General features: G+C 42.4%; 1 protein-coding gene across 3 annotated transcripts in view; it reads left to right on the forward strand.

Moving 5' to 3' along the window:
- The first annotated feature begins 4,886 nt into the window (after positions 1-4,886).
- The window catches only part of NDUFV2 (NADH:ubiquinone oxidoreductase core subunit V2), a 33,961-nt gene continuing 21,165 nt past the window's right edge, over positions 4,887-17,682 (forward strand). Inside the window, exons 1-5 of one of the 3 annotated variants that reach the window (XM_032602591.1) lie at positions 4,887-5,035; positions 12,308-12,373; positions 14,538-14,600; positions 14,688-14,804; positions 17,084-17,252. In XM_032602591.1, coding sequence (XP_032458482.1) covers positions 4,982-5,035; positions 12,308-12,373; positions 14,538-14,600; positions 14,688-14,804; positions 17,084-17,252 — 469 coding nt within the window. In that variant the 5' untranslated portion in view covers positions 4,887-4,981. Of the gene's footprint in view, positions 5,036-5,363; positions 5,666-12,307; positions 12,374-14,537; positions 14,601-14,687; positions 14,805-17,083; positions 17,253-17,682 lie in introns of those variants that run through there. The other 2 variants (XM_032602592.1, XM_032602593.1) reach the window with 2 other exon arrangements.

Below are 17,682 nucleotides of genomic sequence, written 5' to 3' on the forward strand. Positions count from 1 at the left end.
TGTTAGGCAAATATTGTATTCATTGTTTTTCTTTTTCTTTTTCTTTTTTTTTTTTTGCAGTACGCGGGCCTCTCACTGTTGTGGCCTCTCCCGTTGCGGAGCACAGGTTCCGGACGCGCAGGCTCAGTGGCCATGGCTCACGTGCCCAGCCGCTCCACTGGCATGTGGGATCTTCCCAGACCGGGGTACGAACCCGTGTCGCCTGCATCGGCAGGCGGACTCTCAACCACTGCGCCACCAAGGAAGCCCTGTATTCATTGTTGTTTAATTACTTTGATTACTTGACCAGGAAGCACTGATCAAATTCTGAGAAAAAATTTCACTTAAGCAATGGAAGCCACTAGGTTCAGTCTCACATTAGGGAAGTAACAAGTCACCTGAATATGTTAATGGCTTAGGTGACATTCTGCTTACTATTTTTTCTATTTCTATTTTTAATTAATTAATTTTATTCTTGGCTGCACTGGGTCTTAGGTGCGGCACGTGGGATCTTAATCGTGGCATCCGGGAACTTTCATTGCTGCCCTCGGGCTTCTCTCTAGTTGTGGCATACACGTTTTCTCTCTCTAGTTGTGGTGCGCAGGCTCCACGGCACGTGGGCTCTGTAGTTTGCGGCACGCGGGCTCTCTTGTTGAGGCTTGCCCGCTGAGTTGCTCTGCGGCACGTGGGATCTTCCCAGACCAGGGCTCGAACCCGCATCCCCTGCGTTGGAAGGCGGATTCTTTACCCCTGGACCACCAGGGAAGTCCCGGCTTATTATTTTTTTTAAACAGTCTGCTCTTGAAGTCCTTAAGTTACTGGCTGTTCTGATTTTCATTCCTGTTTGGTCCTACACATCCACAGTTAACTCGAGGAGAAGTTGGAAGGACCATGAAGAAATGATTCACTGCCCTTATCCCCCCTCACCCAGGTGTAAAACAGCATGAAACAGCTGAGCACTTCAGTGTACCACTGTGACCAGTGACTCTTCTTTACATCTTCAAATTTCCTGCTTGAAGAACCCCCCCAACCCTGCCTCCTAAAACTCTCTCTTACTCACCCAGCAGTAACCTCATCCCTTTTTTTCCTTCCTTTGAGTTTTGACTTCATAACAACTGGCTCTCAGTTGCTCCTCTTCCCTGAAAGCGGGACTGGGCCTGCATTTCACATTATTCATTAGAAAACCAGGCGAGGCAGGCCGGTTGGCATTATTAGCCGGCAGGGTACACAGTGATCTGCCGGAGGCTGCCTTAGTAAGTAGGATGTGACTTAGGAGATCTTTGCAATTTAGAATTTCTGACTAAAAAGTTCCATGGATGAGGCGAACCACCTGTTAGATACTACAAAGAACTTTTTGCCAGGAACCACCTTAATCATTTTCCATAAACTGAATGGTTTAATGTTCCAATTATACTTTCAGAAATTGAGGACCAAACCTTCCCAGAATCTAGTAAGTGATGAGGTCAGAATTCAAATCCAAGTCCCTCTGATGACAAAGCTCATGGTTTCCATGATCCATGTCCTCAGTAGCCCCAATTTGTGATGCTTCAAATGGAGAAGTCATAGGGCTTGCAGAGCCAAAGTTCCCACATTTGGTCATTCCCCCCAACTTTATTCTAGCTCCCCTGGCGCCCAATGCCCCATCTCCCACCCCCCAAACACATGCATTCTTTTTTTTTTTTTTACTGTTTTATTTATTTATTTAGGCTGTGCCGGGTCTTAGTTGCAGCACGCAGAATCTTTTAGTTGCAGCATGTGGACTTCTTAGTTGCAGCATGCGGGATCTAGTTCCCCGACCAGGGATCAAACCCAGGCCCCCTGCTTTGGGAGCGCAGAGTCTTACCCACTGGACCACCAGGGAAGTCCCAAACACATGCATTCTTTAATTAAAGGGTTGGCCACTATAGTTAGGGCCAACTTCCCTGGGCTTATGGCAATAGCACTAACTTAGAATAGTGGAATATACCCTAACCAGGCAGCCATAATGTCCATTACATGTATGTAATCAAGCCAGCTTCAATCAAGCCTACAGGGTTAGGTCACTAACATTTGAAATCACTGATGTCCGTGTGGGTCTGTGCTCAGAAACAATGACTTTGAAAGTGGGAGGGGGACACCCTTGGCGGTCCAGTGGTTAAGACTTTGCCTTCCAATGCAGGAGGTATGGGTTCGATCCCTGGTTGGGGAGCTAAGATCCCACATGCCTCCCGGCCCAAAAACCAAAACATAAAACAGAAGCAATATTGTAACAAATTCAATAAAGACTTTAAAAGTGGTCCACATCAAAAAAAAAAAAAGAAAGAAAAGAAAAAAAGCGGGAGGAAGAGCAGGGATTTTTCAAAGAGTCCCCACAATTCTAGCCTAAGGACTTTGGGAAGAATAGTTGATTGTGCAGTGGGATGGCTCTAGAAATGAACTCACATTACTGGGTGTAAGAGATATTAATCCCGACATTTGCACTTGAGAATTATTTGGGTTAACGATAAGTCAGAGTCACCTGGGCATTAACAAATCTTTTGGACTGCTGAACAGAGTGGTGTCACACTTACCGGCGGTTGAATGTTGAACTAAAGGCCTTTTACTTTCTGTATCATTGCTGAAAAAGTTTTAACAGGCTAGACAGTCCCTTAACCCTGATCCTTAATATTTTAAGGATGACTCTTTGCACTCTTTGGTTTTACTCCTAAGTAACAGAAATTAGGGACACCTGCTAAATCCTTGCTTACTGTTAGACACGAATGAAATATACACATTCTCTACAGATTGTCACCTCCAAAGAGACTGCTCTACCGTGGAAGACCCCATGCTAACACCTACTCTAAGCTAGGTACTTTTTTTTTTTTTTGCGGTACGCGGGCCTCTCACTGCTGTGGCCCCTCCCGCTGCAGAGCACAGGCTCTGGATGCGCAGGCCCAGCAGCCACGGCTCACGGGCCCAGCCGCTCGGCAGCATGTGGGATCCTCCCAGACCAGGGCACAAACCCATGTCCCCTGCACCGGCAGCTGGACTCTCAACCACTGCGCCACCAGGGAAGCCCCTAAGCTAGGTACTTTTAAAAGCATTTCATAGGTGCTTCATGTCATTTTTACAGGTGTTTCATAATGTCTGCTGGAGGAACATCTGGGACCCTTCCTTAAAAGGTAAGACCCTTTTCTCCTAGGAGTGTTGTCATCTGCATACGGTCCTTGGAACTGCTGCAGCCATCTTGTAACAATCATAGGAGTCCTAGCTGAGGATGGAGGAGTAAAAGATGGAAGGCACTCAAGTTTTTGAGTGACATCCTTGAGTAACTGAATTATCTAATATTGGAACTTCTCTACCTCTGGAATTCTTTTCATGGGAGATCATGAACCCAGTACTGTTTAATCTACTTCAGTTAGGTTTCCTGTTACTTGTATGGAAAAGCACTCTCACTGATACACATGCATGTAAGTAAATCCATGCAGACATACGGCCCTTTCAGAGAGGTCAAATATATTTGCACTGTGGTTAAGATTTTCATGGTCAAGAAATATTGAATTCCTCCCACATGCCAGGCACAGTACAGGTTGTTGAACCGAATGGGTTGGGGAGGGCAGGATTCTGCACCTTTGGTGGAGAATGTGGTAAATGTGGTGATGAAAGTGGAGCCAGGTGTACTTAGGGAAGGTATCATGAAGACTAGGCCAGGAGGCTAGAGAAGACCCTAACAGAGTCCAGTAAAAGCATGCATTCTAGATTTAAAGACCCATGCCGTATCAATCAACATTTCTAAGTTTCTATGTATTTGTGATATGTTTTGGTTTTAGTTATGTAAGAACTGTAAGAATAGTGTTATGTGTATAATAGTGTTACGTGTATCTATATTTAGGTAATGTTATAATAAAATAGCTTAAATCAACACTGAGGCCCAGAATGTTTTTCCCTTTTAAAAGGAGCTACTGAAGCCAATTTAGAGGAAGCACACTAATTCAAAAGATGAAGCAAAGGAATGGGAACCAAGGCATTTGGTGTCTATTCCTAGCTACTGGCTGGCAGCCCTCTGTGACTCCAATTCCCTAATTTGTAAAATACGACTCATAAGGAGTTGCAACTTAATATTTTAGAGTTTTTAAATTAATGAGGGATAAGTTTTTAAAAACTCCCTGATATGAAAGTTCCAGAAATCGTTCACAAGTTTATTATAGCAAAGAAAATGGGCCTAAAAGGAAGCGAGTGAGTTCAGGACGTACAAGGAAAGGCAGTCAAGGGAGAAATCAAGAGGGAAGTGCGTGGTCAACTCCCCACAGCAGGAAGTGGCGCTCTGCAGATCAGAGCTATTACCGAATAAATACTTGCTGGAATTTCCAGAGATTACCAAACAAACATCAAGAAGGAAGTGGCTTTTTTCTCTTTGGAAAGTTTTATTATGGAAAATTTCTAACACGTACGAAGAGCCGAGAATAGTAACGAGCACTACCCCGCAGCTTCAGGCAGTCGTCACTCACGGCCCGTTACTCTGGAGCAAATTCCAGACATCATATTGTTTCGTCCCTAAATACGTAGGCACGCACCTCTAAAGCAGAACAACGGGAACCAAGGCATTTGGTGTCTATGCCCAGCTCACTGGGGGGCAGCCCCTGTATCTTCAATTCTGCAATTCGTAACATACGATGTATAGGGGAACGGAACGGAAATTGTTTTTAAGCAACCACAATCAAAAAGGAGGCGGTTAAATCCTCCTAAGCCTCCAAGAGGGAGGCTCACCCCAAAAACCTGGGTCGGCAGAGCTCAAGGCGCTGCCCGTGGACAACTCCTTTCTAGGCGGAGGCCCCGGCCGCTGCCCGCGGAACCCGCCTTCTAGGGCGCCAGCGGACCCTGGCGCCGCCCCTGCCCCGGAAGTCTCTGCCCATTGGCCCCAGCCGCCCCCGCACGCCCCTGCCGCCCTGGGCGCGCGGGGTGGGCTCGGGGGCGCGCACGCTGTGCGTGCCGAGCGCTCGGGACTGTACCTGGCGCGGCCCAAAGGCCCGCAATTAGGCCTGCCATGTTCCTCTCCGCGGCGCTCCGGGCCCGTGCGGCCGGCTTCGCCGCCCAGTGGGTAAGGAGGCTCGAATGAGCGCGGGCGCCGCCGCCGCCCTCCCCCTCTCTCCGCGCCTCCTGTTGCAGCGGGCACGCGGGAGCCCAGGGCCCCGAACGGGACCCCGGGCGGCGGCAAGGACACCGCGGCCTTCGCCCTCCTCAGGGAGGCCGCGTCGCCGTGGAGCGAGGGGGTCGGCGGTGCGGCTGCGGCGGGCGCGAGGCCTCCTTCCGGACGGGAGGCGGGAGGGCGGTTCCGGGACCCCCGCCCGCCTAGCAGGCCGAGTCTCTGCGTGGGGCGGCCCCAGGGTCTCCTAGCAACACTGCCCTTGTCAGGTGGGGAAGTTGGCCGAGTGATGGCGTCACCGCGTCCCGCACCCGGAGGACGTCGGGGCCGCTCGCGCTCCTGACATCCAAGCCCGTCTCTAGAAAGGACGTTTACAATCGGGGTGAAACACCCGTTCGCACTAACTTAACAGAGCGTGTTCCAGAAATGACGAGGATGACGGCGGGGCATTTACCGGAAGGAAAGCAGCCTTTCCCCCAGCAGTAACGTAGAAAGGTTGAATCACTTCTCGGCAGAAGGGAGGGCGGTGGCGCGCAGTAGCGGAGGATGAGCTCAGGGCCTTGCAGGGAGACCTGAGTTTGGATGGTGGGTGCACCGTCTTTCCACTTTTGGGCTCTTATTGTTCTCACCTGGTGTCCTCGGCTGTCAAGTGGGAGTATTCCAATTTGCAGAGTTTGGTCTTCAATAAACGCTTGAGGTTCTACTGTTACCTGCTGGGCTCCAGGTAACAATGTGGATAATAATAATGACAGGTGACATTCCGTGACTGCCCTTCTAACCAGGCCCTTCTAGCCTTTTACAAATAGTGGGATATCAGAATGACCTAGCAAAAGTCAGGAAAGATGTGAGTAAAGTGGTCTCACCAATAAAGTTCCTTTTCTAAAAGAGAAACCTTTAAGGAAATCACTTACATTTTCAAAGAAATTGCTTATTTTGTTATAATTGCTTCTTTATTAGCCAGCTGCCAATTTCTTCAGCCACAGGATTTTATTCAGCTCGTCATTGCTTTAAAAATATCCAGAATTTAGTAGTGTCTAGGGGAAGACACTAATTGTGTGACCTTGAGCCATATTTGTTAATCTCCTTGAGCTCTATTTTTCTTTTCTGTAAAGTGCAGTAATACCTTATTGAGTGATTGTCAAGAATTGCCTAAAAATTATGAAATGTGGAGCAACAGCTACTCCAAATAGGTTTATCTCCATCTTTCCTTTAGTAATTGCCCAAAGTTTTCTGTAATGTTGACACCATTTTACAACTCATCATGCCTCTCTCCCAAGCCACTAATTAGTATCATAGGGGTGAGAGAGTTGTGGTGGCATTTTCAAGGATTGTGTTTTCAGTTTTAGAATTTTAATTTGGTTCCTTTTTTATAGTTTCTATTTCTATCTTTTCACTTACTGAAGATTTTTTTCTTTCTGTCCTTAAGCACTGTTGTAGCAGTTTTGAAATTATTGTTTGGTAATCTCCATTGTCTTTTTTCTTGAAAATGGGTTGTTTTCCTTTTTTGTTGTTTTATGTTGAGTGATTCTGGATTGTATCTTGGACATTGTGAATGATGTCATAGAGGCTCTAGATTTTTAAAATTCCTCCAAAGAGTATTTCGTTGTAGTTGTTGCAGGCAGGCAACTAACTTGAACTGCAGTCTGGCTCCGTTGTGGACAGCGGCTCAAATATTGGTTCAGTTCTTTTAGCTGGGCTGTTTAGTCTGCCCTGTGTGCATGCATGTTTGGAGTTAGCCACAGAATTGGGGGCTTCTCCACTCTGGCTTTTCCTTTTCTGGGATTTCCCACTTGCCTATGCCTCTCCTGTGGTTATCCCAGCCTCTCCTGTGGTACTTCAAGACATTAGGGCTGCAGGTTTTCTCTTGGAGTTTTAGCTGCCCAGCATGGGATAGACTGGGGCCTGCCTTCACAGTAAAAGATGTAAAGAAAAAAAAGAACCCTTATTGGCTTCTTCTAAGTCTAGACTCCCTTCATGTGTCTGCCTGCATTTGGTTGTTCTTCAGTGCCTTCAGAAAGATTTTTGGTTTTTAATTTTTTAAAAAATATTTTGTCCAGAGTTTATAGTTTTTACCCAGTGGTTTGGCCTGATAATAATCTACTCAGCCGTACTAGAAGTAGAATGTTCTTTGGTGGCATTTTTCTTCCTAAATTTTAAGGTTTGTAGAATGAAATGTTTTCCCATTCCATTAGAGATTCCATTTATTTTGCAGTATCTACATTTTGGCTCTAGGACATTAACCCAGTTCTTTAGAAAGAAAGAAAGAGAGAGGGAGGAAGGGAGGGAGGGAGGAGGAAAAGTGAGATTAGAGGGCATTTATATTAGTTTTTTATTGCTCCTGTAACAAGTTACCACAAATTTGGTGACATACACCAATTTATTATCTTATGATTGTGTAGGTTAAAAGTCTGACATGGGTCTCACTCGGCTAAAACCAGGGTGTTGGTAGAACCTTCCTTTCTGGAGATTCTAGGGGAGAACTTGTTTCCTTGGCTTTTCTAGCTTCTAGAAGGTGCCCTTCTTTGTTGGTCCATAGCCCCCTTCCATCTTCAAAGCCAGCAAGGGCAGGTCAAGCTCTCACATACCATTCTGACCCTGCTCTAACTTTGCTCACTCCTCTGCTGTTTTAAGAGCCCTTGGGCCCACCCTGATAATCCAGAAAATCTCCCTATTTTTGGATCAACTGATTAGCAACGTTAATTCCATCTGCAACTGTAGTTCTCTTTTGCTGTGTATACTAACATATTCACAGCTTCCCAGGATCAGGATGTGGGTATCTTTGGGGCACCATTATTCTTGCCTGCCACAGCCATAAACAGTTTAGGGGAAAGAGAAAATGAACACATTTTAAGTTTATACACGGAGGTTCAGTAGGTCACTATTGCACACTACAAACTCAGATCTTTATATTGGAGATGTGTCTCCAGTGTAAGGATAAAAATAGTATGCTAGGGCTTCCCTGGTGGCACAGTGGTTGAGAGTCCGCCTGCCGATGCAGGGGACACGGGTTCGTGCCCCGGTCCAGGAAGATCCCACATGCCGTGGAGCGCCTGGGCCCGTGAGCCATGGCCGCTGGGCCTGCGCGCCGGAGCCTGTGCTCTGCAACAGGAGAGGCCACAACAGTGAGAGGTGCTGAGAAGCAGAGCAGCCTCCCTAAGGTTATAGTGATTGGTGAAGGTGAGACTGACTGAAATGATGTTTGGACATTTCATTTCTATGAAGTATTCTTCTCCTTAGGACATTGGAGAGTTATTGGTATCCATACTGGATTTTAGATATGTAAAGAATGCTTTGTTTAATTTATGGGCAAGATGGCTGAAAGTAATCACGAATATTGTGACCATTAATATGGTTATCTTAATCTGTAATGCTCCTTTAATACCTGAGTTGTTCGTTTTAGCTTTTCTATAATATAAAATTTGGCCAAATTTTACTTGATAATTCTCTCACAATGCTAGTAAAATCACTTATATTTCTTTAATCCAAATTAACATTTTTAGTTAAACTGTTAATGCAAGTTTATTTGGAGAACATTTGTAAAACTCTCCTATGTATATTTGAAAATATTACAAAACTTAGTTTTAGTGGTTTAGTGGTTTAGTTTAGACGGCGTGTCCTCAAGTCAGAAAAACCTGTGTTTGACTTTTCATGGATTTAGCTGTGTGATCTAGTGAAAGTTCTTTTCTTTCCTTCTTTGAGCCTTAGTTTCCATATCTGTAAAACAAGGGATGATAATAATACCTATGTGGGGATTTTGTGAGCCAAGGGAGGCAGGCCTTTTCATTTCTAATCTGTCTCCCTATATATGCTATGTTTTTTTTTAAAAACAGTAAATGCAGCTCTTCTGTTCTTACGGAAAACCTAAATATATATACATTAACACAGAATTTTAGCAACTTAATGTCAAAGGTGATTTCTTCAAAATAGTAGAGAAAGGGCTCAATTTGTTTATAAAACAAAAGCAAGCAAAATAATGAAGGTAAACTGATAAATATTAGCCCTCATTTGTTTTTCAACTGGGCATACACTGTTACTCATTCACAGCAAGTTATCACGTGGCCGTTTTCAAAGCTGCCCTGTTTTTTGATATCTTTAGGAACTTCACCTATTTTACTACATTCATTATAATATCCACATCAGGCATTTTCAGTAAAGGAATAAATAAGATATTAAAAGTTTGAATTATAGAGGGGAGGGGCAAGATAGAGGTAGGGGATTAAGAGTTACAACTACTAGGGCTTCCCTGGTGGCGCAGTGGTTGAGAGTCCGCCTGCCGATGCAGGGGACACGGGTTTGTGCCCCGGTCCGGGAAGATCCCACATGCCGCGGAGCAGCTAGGCCCGTGAGCCATGGCCGCTGAGCCTGCGCGTCCGGACCCTGTGCTCCGCAACGGGAGAGGCCACAACAGTGAGAGGCCCGCGTACCCCAAAAAAAAAAAAAAAAAAAAAAAAGAGTTACAACTACTATATATAAAATAAATAGGCTGCAAGGATATATTATTGTACAGCACAGGGAATATAGCCAATGGTGGCGCAGTGATTGAGAGTCCGCCTGCCGGTGCAGGGGATATGGGTTCGTGCCCCGGTCCGGGAAGATCCCACATACCGCCGAGCGGCTGGGCCTGTGAGCCGTGGCCGCTGAGCCTGCGCGTCCGGAGCCTGTGCTTCGCAACGGGAGAAGCCACAACAGTGAGAGACCCGCGTACCATACACACACAGACACACACACTATATATATATATATATATATATATATATATGGCTTCCCTGGTGGCGCAGTGGTTGAGAGTCCGCCTGCCGATGCAGGGGACATGGGTTTGTGCCCCGGTCCAGGAAGATCCCACATGCCGCGGAGCGGCTAGGCCTGTGAGCCATGGCCGCTGAGCCTGTGCATCCGGAGCCTGTGCTCCGCAACGGGAGACGCCACAACAGTGAGAGGCCCACATACCGGGGGGAAAAAAAAAAAAAAAATATATATATATATATATATATATATATATATATATATATGTATATAGTGAATCACTGTGTTGTGCACCTGAAACATAATATTGTAAATCAACTAGACTTCAATTTAAAAAAAAATTGAATTATAAGTAGTCTTTTCCCTACTTAATGGGCCATTTGAATTCAGTTTCACTTTTAGAAGAAAGAAGCATTCTAGGACGAAATGGTCTTAGAACTGGAAAAGAACAACTTAGGCGGGACTGATTTGAAGAGTAAGCTGAATTTTCCCCCCTCCTTAGACTAGAGTCTAGGCTTTTCACTAGACTGGACTCTATAGTTTCTCATTAGACTCTAAAAATGTCTATACTTGAGTGAATTCCAGTTGAATTCACTGAACTCCAAATGAAAATTCAAGAAACTTTTTTTTTCATAAACAAGAATATAATTTGATAGTGAAGAATTAATAGTGGGTTTCAATTCTAGCTTTTTCAGGGTTTAAGAAGGAAGGGAGAAGACTTACAGCAGGCAAGTAGTGACAGTGACTCTGTGTTAGTTAGCTAACACAGCACAGTTCTCAAAATGCAGTTTAAATCTTCCATTATTCAGTTATTAAATGTTTTATCCCCATATCAGCTAGGCAGATGTAGTAACGCTTTAACAGGTTTATAGTATCTTCAGAGATAAGGTTATATAGTACCTGACTATTTGAACCTCAAAATACTTGAATAAGTATATATCCCTGTTTTTCCAGATACAGAAATTGACACAAAAAAATTAAGTGATGCTTCCCTGGTGGCACAGTGATTGAGAATCTGCCTGCTAATGCAGGGGACACGGGTTCGAGCCCTGGTGTGGGAGGATCCCACATGCCGCTGAGCAACTAGGCCCGTGAGCCACAACTACTGAGCCTGCGCGTCTGGAGCCTGTGCTCCGCAACAGGAGAGGCCGCGATAGTGAGAGGCCCACGCACTGCGATGAAGAGTGGCCCCCGCTTGCCACAACTAGAGAAAGCCCTCGCACAGAAACGAAGACCCAACACAGCAAAAATTAATTAATTAATTAATAAACTCCTACCCCCGACATCTTTTTAAAATTTAAGTGACTTGTGGAAGGTTACACGTTAGCAAGTGGCAGCATGGTGATCTAAACCCAAATCTTCCATTAAAAAAACCCGTCATCATCATCTGAAACTCCAGCTTTTCTTTCTGTAACTTAACTACTTTTTCCTGACTGTTCTCAATCAGTATGTAGTCTACAAGGATTTGGACTTTAAAACACTCTATTTTGGGGAGAGAGAGAGAGAGAGAATATGTGTGTGTGTGTGTGTGTGTGTGTGTGTGTGTGTAAATTCACGTGCATATGCAGAGTTACAGGTCAGCCAGAGAGTGCCTCAAAATAGATTTTCCAGTATGCCGCTACATAGGCCTCAAGACCAATTTTCAAGATTATCTGTATATTTTTAAGTAAGGTATGTGACATATCCTGGAATAATGAGGAAAGGATCAAAACTGAAGCTGTTCTAACTTAAGAGATTGGTGGTGTTTATTTTGATATACTGGGAAATTGGAAAGAATTAACAGTAGATGTTTCATTTTGTACTTGATGAACGTTTTGTTTTAAATAAGAATTTTTTTTTCAATTTGTCAACTCATGCTAAAAGAAACCTAGAAAATAGAGAAAAATATAAGAAACAAAGTATAAAATAAGAGTCCCTTGTAATCTTGTTATCATAATAACAGATAAGCACTTTTAATTGTTAAGGCCATCTAGTATTTTCATTAATGTCTATATTGAATATATTGGGATGGTAGTTTATGCTTTTCTGTTTGTTTTGTTTAACCTTGGTATTTTCCAGTTATGATTGTGCCACAAACACCTCTTTCTATGTCTTTTTTTTTGCGGTATGCGGGCCTCTCACTGTTGTGGCCTCTCCCGTTGCGGAGCACAGGCTCCGGACGCGCAGGCTCAGCGGCCGCGGCCCACGGCCCACGGGCCCAGCCGTTCTGTGGCACGTGGGATCCTCCCAGACCGGGGCACGAACCCGTATCCCCTGCATCAGCAGGCGGACTCTCAACCACTGCACCACCAGGGAAGCCCAGTAACCTTACCTTTGAATCTCCATTTCCTTATATCGCTCCTGAAATAGAGGTGGGCATGGTGTAGTGTGGTAGGCCATATCTCTTAAGATATTCTACTTCTATCAGTTGATTCTATTATTTTAAATTATGGCTCTTAAAATTTCATAAGGCTTTTGATTTACTAAACTCTCTTAAAATTTTAGGGAAGACATGTAAGGAATTTGCATAAGACAGCTGTGCAGAATGGAGCTGGAGGAGCCTTATTTGTGGTAAGTAATTACTTAGATTTCTTCAGAATGGAAGGAGTTGGAAATTTGGGTGGATACAACACAACATATCTTAAACACCAGTGTCTTTGATGTTTGCTGGCCATTGTGGGAATTTAAACATAGCTAATTGAATTCACTACATTTCAAGAGGTGTAGTTCCAGCTAAACCTCTCAAATTTAAATTGATACCAGCGCAACTCTGGGAATAAGAATTTAGATTATTCCTTGGTGAAATAACTGTGAACCTAACCTGATTTCTTGTCACACTTTAGGTTCTTAAAAATCATTCATGTTGGGCTTCCCTGGTGGCGCAGTGGTTGAGAGTCCGCTTGCCGATGCAGGGGGCACGGGTTCGTGCCCGGGTCCGGGAAGATCCCACATGCCACGGAGCGGCTGGGCCCGTGAGCCATGGCCGCTGAGCCTGTGCGTCTGGAGCCTGTGCTCCGCAATGGGAGAGGCCACAACCGTGAGAGGCCCGTACAGCAGAAAAAAAAAAAAAAAATCATTCATGTTGGCTAGTGAAGACTCTGAGGCTGCAACTTGGGGAATCCCAAAATGGCACTAGCTTGAAACTCATAGATTTTAGTAATACAGCGAACACATTGGCAGTTGGCCTTTATGTTTTTCGTGTCCAGGGTTTCACTACAGGTAGAGGTCGATGAATTCCCTAGCTTGGTTGCACAATTCAGAAAGGCTAAGATACGTATCCGCTTTCTGTGACAAGGTACATTTTTTAGGAATCAATCTAGTGTTTAAAGGCAATTTAGTGGACTTGTATGTTGATTTAGAGTTAGTGGTATCATTTTGGAAAATGAATTATTTTTAGGCTGACTCTTAATAAATGAGTTAGCTATACTATTAATAAGTAGAGACCTGCTTTGTATTTTGTCATCTTTGTCTAAAAACATTAGAGATCATTGTCCAAAGTTTCCGCTTTTTTTCTCTTCTATGTCCTTGAAAAACCAGAACTCTGAGAGTTAACTTACTAAGGGATTCAGTTCTGTGTTCACCATACATACAAAACATTAATTGATGTTAAGTGTTAATCTCAGTGTGACTCATTTGATTTCCTGTTGACATGCCATTTCTTGTCAGTGTTTGAAGAGGGCCTGCTCTTTTGGAGAAGAAATAAAGCTTGCTGTTGGCTAGTTTCTGTTACAGAAAACTAGCTGTTGGCTAGTTTCTGTTACAGAAAACTAGCTGTTGGCTAGTTTCTGTTCCAGAAAACTAGCTGTTGGTTAGTTTCTTTTGTGTGGAGAAGAAATGGTGCTTTTGTTGTAGGAGGTAGGTTCCTTTGACAATCTCGTACACTTTCTTTTGGAAAAATGCACATATTTTCACACTCAGTATTTTGTGTCTTAGGGACTTCCATTGTGGTCCAGTGGCTAAGTCTCTGCACTCCCAGTGCAGGGGGCCCGGGTTCCATCCCTGGTCTGGGAACTAGATCCCACATGCTGCAAGTAAGAGTTTGCATGCCGCAACTAAAGATCCCACATGCCGGGACTTCCCTGGTGGTTCAGTGGTTAAGCCTCCACACTCCCAGTGCAGGGGGCCCAGGTTCGATCCCTGGTCCAGGCACTAGATCTCACATGCATGCCACAACTAAGGAGCCCACCTGCTGCAACTAAGGAGCCCACCTGCTGCAACTAAGGAGGCTGCCTTTCTCAATGGACCCGACGCAACCAAATAAATAAATAAATAATAATTTTAAATAAAAGGTCCCACATGCCACAACGAAGATCCCGCATGCACAGCCAAATAAATAAATTTAAAAAAAAAATTTTATGTCTTAATTTCATTAGGCTTCCAATAATTGGTAATTTTTTATAATTAGATTACATTAGAAGATCCTATTCTCTAATCAAGTTGGATAATGCTTTTTTTTGGGTTTTGATCCTAAAGCTACTTCTCATAACCTATAAAGGATGATTTTGAAAACTTATAAATTTTTGAATTCTGCTAATATTTTGGTAATCATACTCATCAGATCTATATTTGATAATTAGTTTAGCCATTCTTCTTGATGCAAGGATAGGTTGATGTATATATCATGTTCGAATTAAAGCAAAGAGATTACATGAAAAGTAGTAGTAAAGTACAAAGTTATTCACACTTTTGAGGCAATTTTGGTAATTTTGGAAAACATTTTTTTTCCTTTGTGTAGCACAGAGATACTCCTGAGAATAACCCAGATACTCCATTTGATTTCACACCGGAAAACTATAAGGTATGACTAAATTAACATTATAATTAATTTATAAAATATTTAGTATCTTCCAGATGTATAAAAACAAGTGCTTTTTCTTTGATACAGAGGATAGAGGCAATTGTAAAAAACTACCCAGAAGTGCATAAAGCAGCAGCTGTGCTTTCAGTCCTGGATTTAGCCCAAAGACAGAATGGATGGCTGCCCATCTCTGCTATGAACAAGGTACTTCATTTTTGTGTTAGTTCAAAAAGAGGAGAGATTGTGTATAGTAACTTCCTTATGTAGAAATTTCTCTGACATTCATTGATATCAGTCCAGGAGTTTGAAGCCCTTTAACCATTTATATGTTTCATAACTCAAATTACATTTGTTTTTTGTTGGTTCCCTTAATAATGCAGAGAACTGAAAGGATAGAGCTTTTTATCCTTGCAAGAAGTAGTAAAGGCATTATAGTGAAAGAGGCTTTCTTTTTTTCTGTCTTTGAGAGAAATGGCAATAATAATAAAAGATCCCAAATGTGTGTAATTTGCTGTCAAGATATTCTGAAAATGAATGTACTGCTTAAACACTAGAATTGCAGAGAAAAGGATCTGCTCACAGCTAATGTGAATCTTTTTAATATTTTGCATCTTTGGCTACAGGCTTTAACAAAAATACATATAATACATGGTATTTACGACACTTGATTATGGCAGCTTGGAATCCACAACCTACAGAAATCTTATGGGTTACCCATTTAAATATGGTTAATATATTCATGCATGTTTTAGGATTCATTTTTTCCTAGTAGTGTTTTCAGCAGTAATCCAGATTTCAAGTTTATTCATATCCTATTAATACAACTACATTTGTATGGTATTATGTTACAGTAAAGTGCCATATAAAACCTTACATTATTATTTGATTCTTGTGAGAATCACATGACTAATAAGCCAATGTGATATAATGGAAAACATATTTTACTTTGAACTAAGAGATCTGATTTTTCTCTGGATTTCCTCATCTGCAATGATGATTTTGAACTAGGTAGAGCTCTTCCAATTATTATATTATGATTGCTAAGTGATAGAGCTGGGACTGAATCATTTATAATTCTATGCCTTTTTTACTTGACTGAATATTGCAGAGATTCTGCTATACTCCATTCTCCTTCACTTTCTAAAGTCTAACTATTAGGTTAGACCATTATTGTCTTTCTTGGAGTATAGGAATGTCCTCAATTTATCTAATGGAATCCCGGATGCAAATTTTAGATATAGCTCATTGATCTCTTATTTACTTTGTACAGTACTCTAACACTGTTGTGGACCTTTAGTTTTTTGTTTTCTTACTATGAAAAATGTTATAAAGCAAGTTTGGTTGGTACTATACTTAGTAAACATAGGTGCTTATTTTTCTTTTTTTTCCAGTAAATCACGTATATGTTTGGGGGTTTTCTAAATTCCTTACATTATTTTTATAATAGCCAACTTCCTCAATAATGATTTAGATGCGTTTCTAATCATAAATACATTTTTAAAAAATTTATGTTTTTAATAGTGGTAAGCTTGTTAGAAGTCTTGCTGAGTGTCAAGCTTAGCAGAGCAAAATAAAATAAATGAGAGGGCTTCCTGGTGGCACAGTGGTTGAGAGTCCACCTAATGATGCAGGGGACACGGGTTCGTGCCCGGGTCCAGGAAGATCCCACATGCCGCAGAGCGGCTAGGCCCGTGAGCCATGGCCGCTGAGCCTGCGCGTCTGGAGCCTGTGCTCCGCAACGGGAGAGGCCACAACAGTGAGAGGCCTGCGTACCGCAAAAAAAATTAAAAAAAAAAAATGAGAAACTAATGTGAGAACATTTCAAAAATATTGTCCTGTTCTATTTAGAATTGGTTGTATATGTGTGAGAGGCAAGAAATAGCATATAGAGAATAGAATCAAGATTCTTTCCACTTTGAGATTTTTAATGTTACTGTCCCCCCCCCCCAAAAGAAAGCCCAACCTTACAACAAAAACAAAATCCAGAGGCACATGCATCATTTCCTTAACCATCACTAAGGCGTAGGGAGGCACACAGCAGCAGCTTGGGGGAGCTTTTTCAATTAAACACCAGGGACTTAAAATTATTCCATTGGTCAGGCCCCAGTGAGTGTATTTTGAGAGAAATATTCGGACGTATAAGGCTGGTTTAGTATCACTAAATTAAATTTAGCATACCTACTTTAATCTTGCACAAGTGAGCCGGGATTAGACGTCTTTTGAGAATAAATTTCTTTTAGAATCCCTGATAAGAGAAAGTTTAATATATTTGTCATTTGAAATGCCATTTAATGAGTTCCTTTTTCATGTCAAAACCTGGATATATGTATAATTTTTAAGTGTCAAAATTGAAGGACTTAGCCTCGCAGATATCAGATACAGATATAGTTTCTGCTTTTGAAGAACTTTTTTGGTTTTTACCAAATTGAAGTAATATGCTCAATTAATAAATATTGTAATCATATTATTTTAAAATATTTTAGGTTGCAGAAGTTTTACAAGTACCTCCAATGAGAGTATATGAAGTAGCAACTTTTTATACAATGTATAATCGAAAGCCAGTTGGAAAGTATCACGTTCAAGTCTGCACTACTACACCTTGCATGCTTCGTAACTCTGACAGCATACTGGAGGCCATTCAGAAAAAGCTTGGTATGGGACACAGTATATTTATAAATTTTATGAAAAAATAGAGTTGTATTTCGAGATTTGACCTATGTCTTACCTTGATTTTCAAACTTTTACCATCTTACTGGATCTGTACTTCACGAGTAAATTTTTGTCTTACTGTGTTTGCCCACCATTATTGCTTCCTATTTTGTATTCTTTAGTTCTCCTCCTCAAAGCTGAGTTTTCATGTTTTCTTCCTTAACCATTGAGTATGTTTTAAAAGCTTCTCGAAGTTTTAAAGTTTTCATTGTTTAGAAAATTAAGTTTCACTTGTTGTGTGATAGCATGTGGCACATAAAGAAGTGACTATATCATCCTTATATCCTTCCAAACAAGACTTGGAACAAATAAGATACGAGAATAGGACTTCCCTGGTGGCGCATTGGTTAAGAATCCGCCTGCCAGTGCAGGG

Source organism: Phocoena sinus, chromosome 14 (assembly GCF_008692025.1).
Source record: "Phocoena sinus isolate mPhoSin1 chromosome 14, mPhoSin1.pri, whole genome shotgun sequence".
In the NCBI taxonomy this organism is placed as follows: Eukaryota; Metazoa; Chordata; class Mammalia; order Artiodactyla; family Phocoenidae; genus Phocoena; species Phocoena sinus.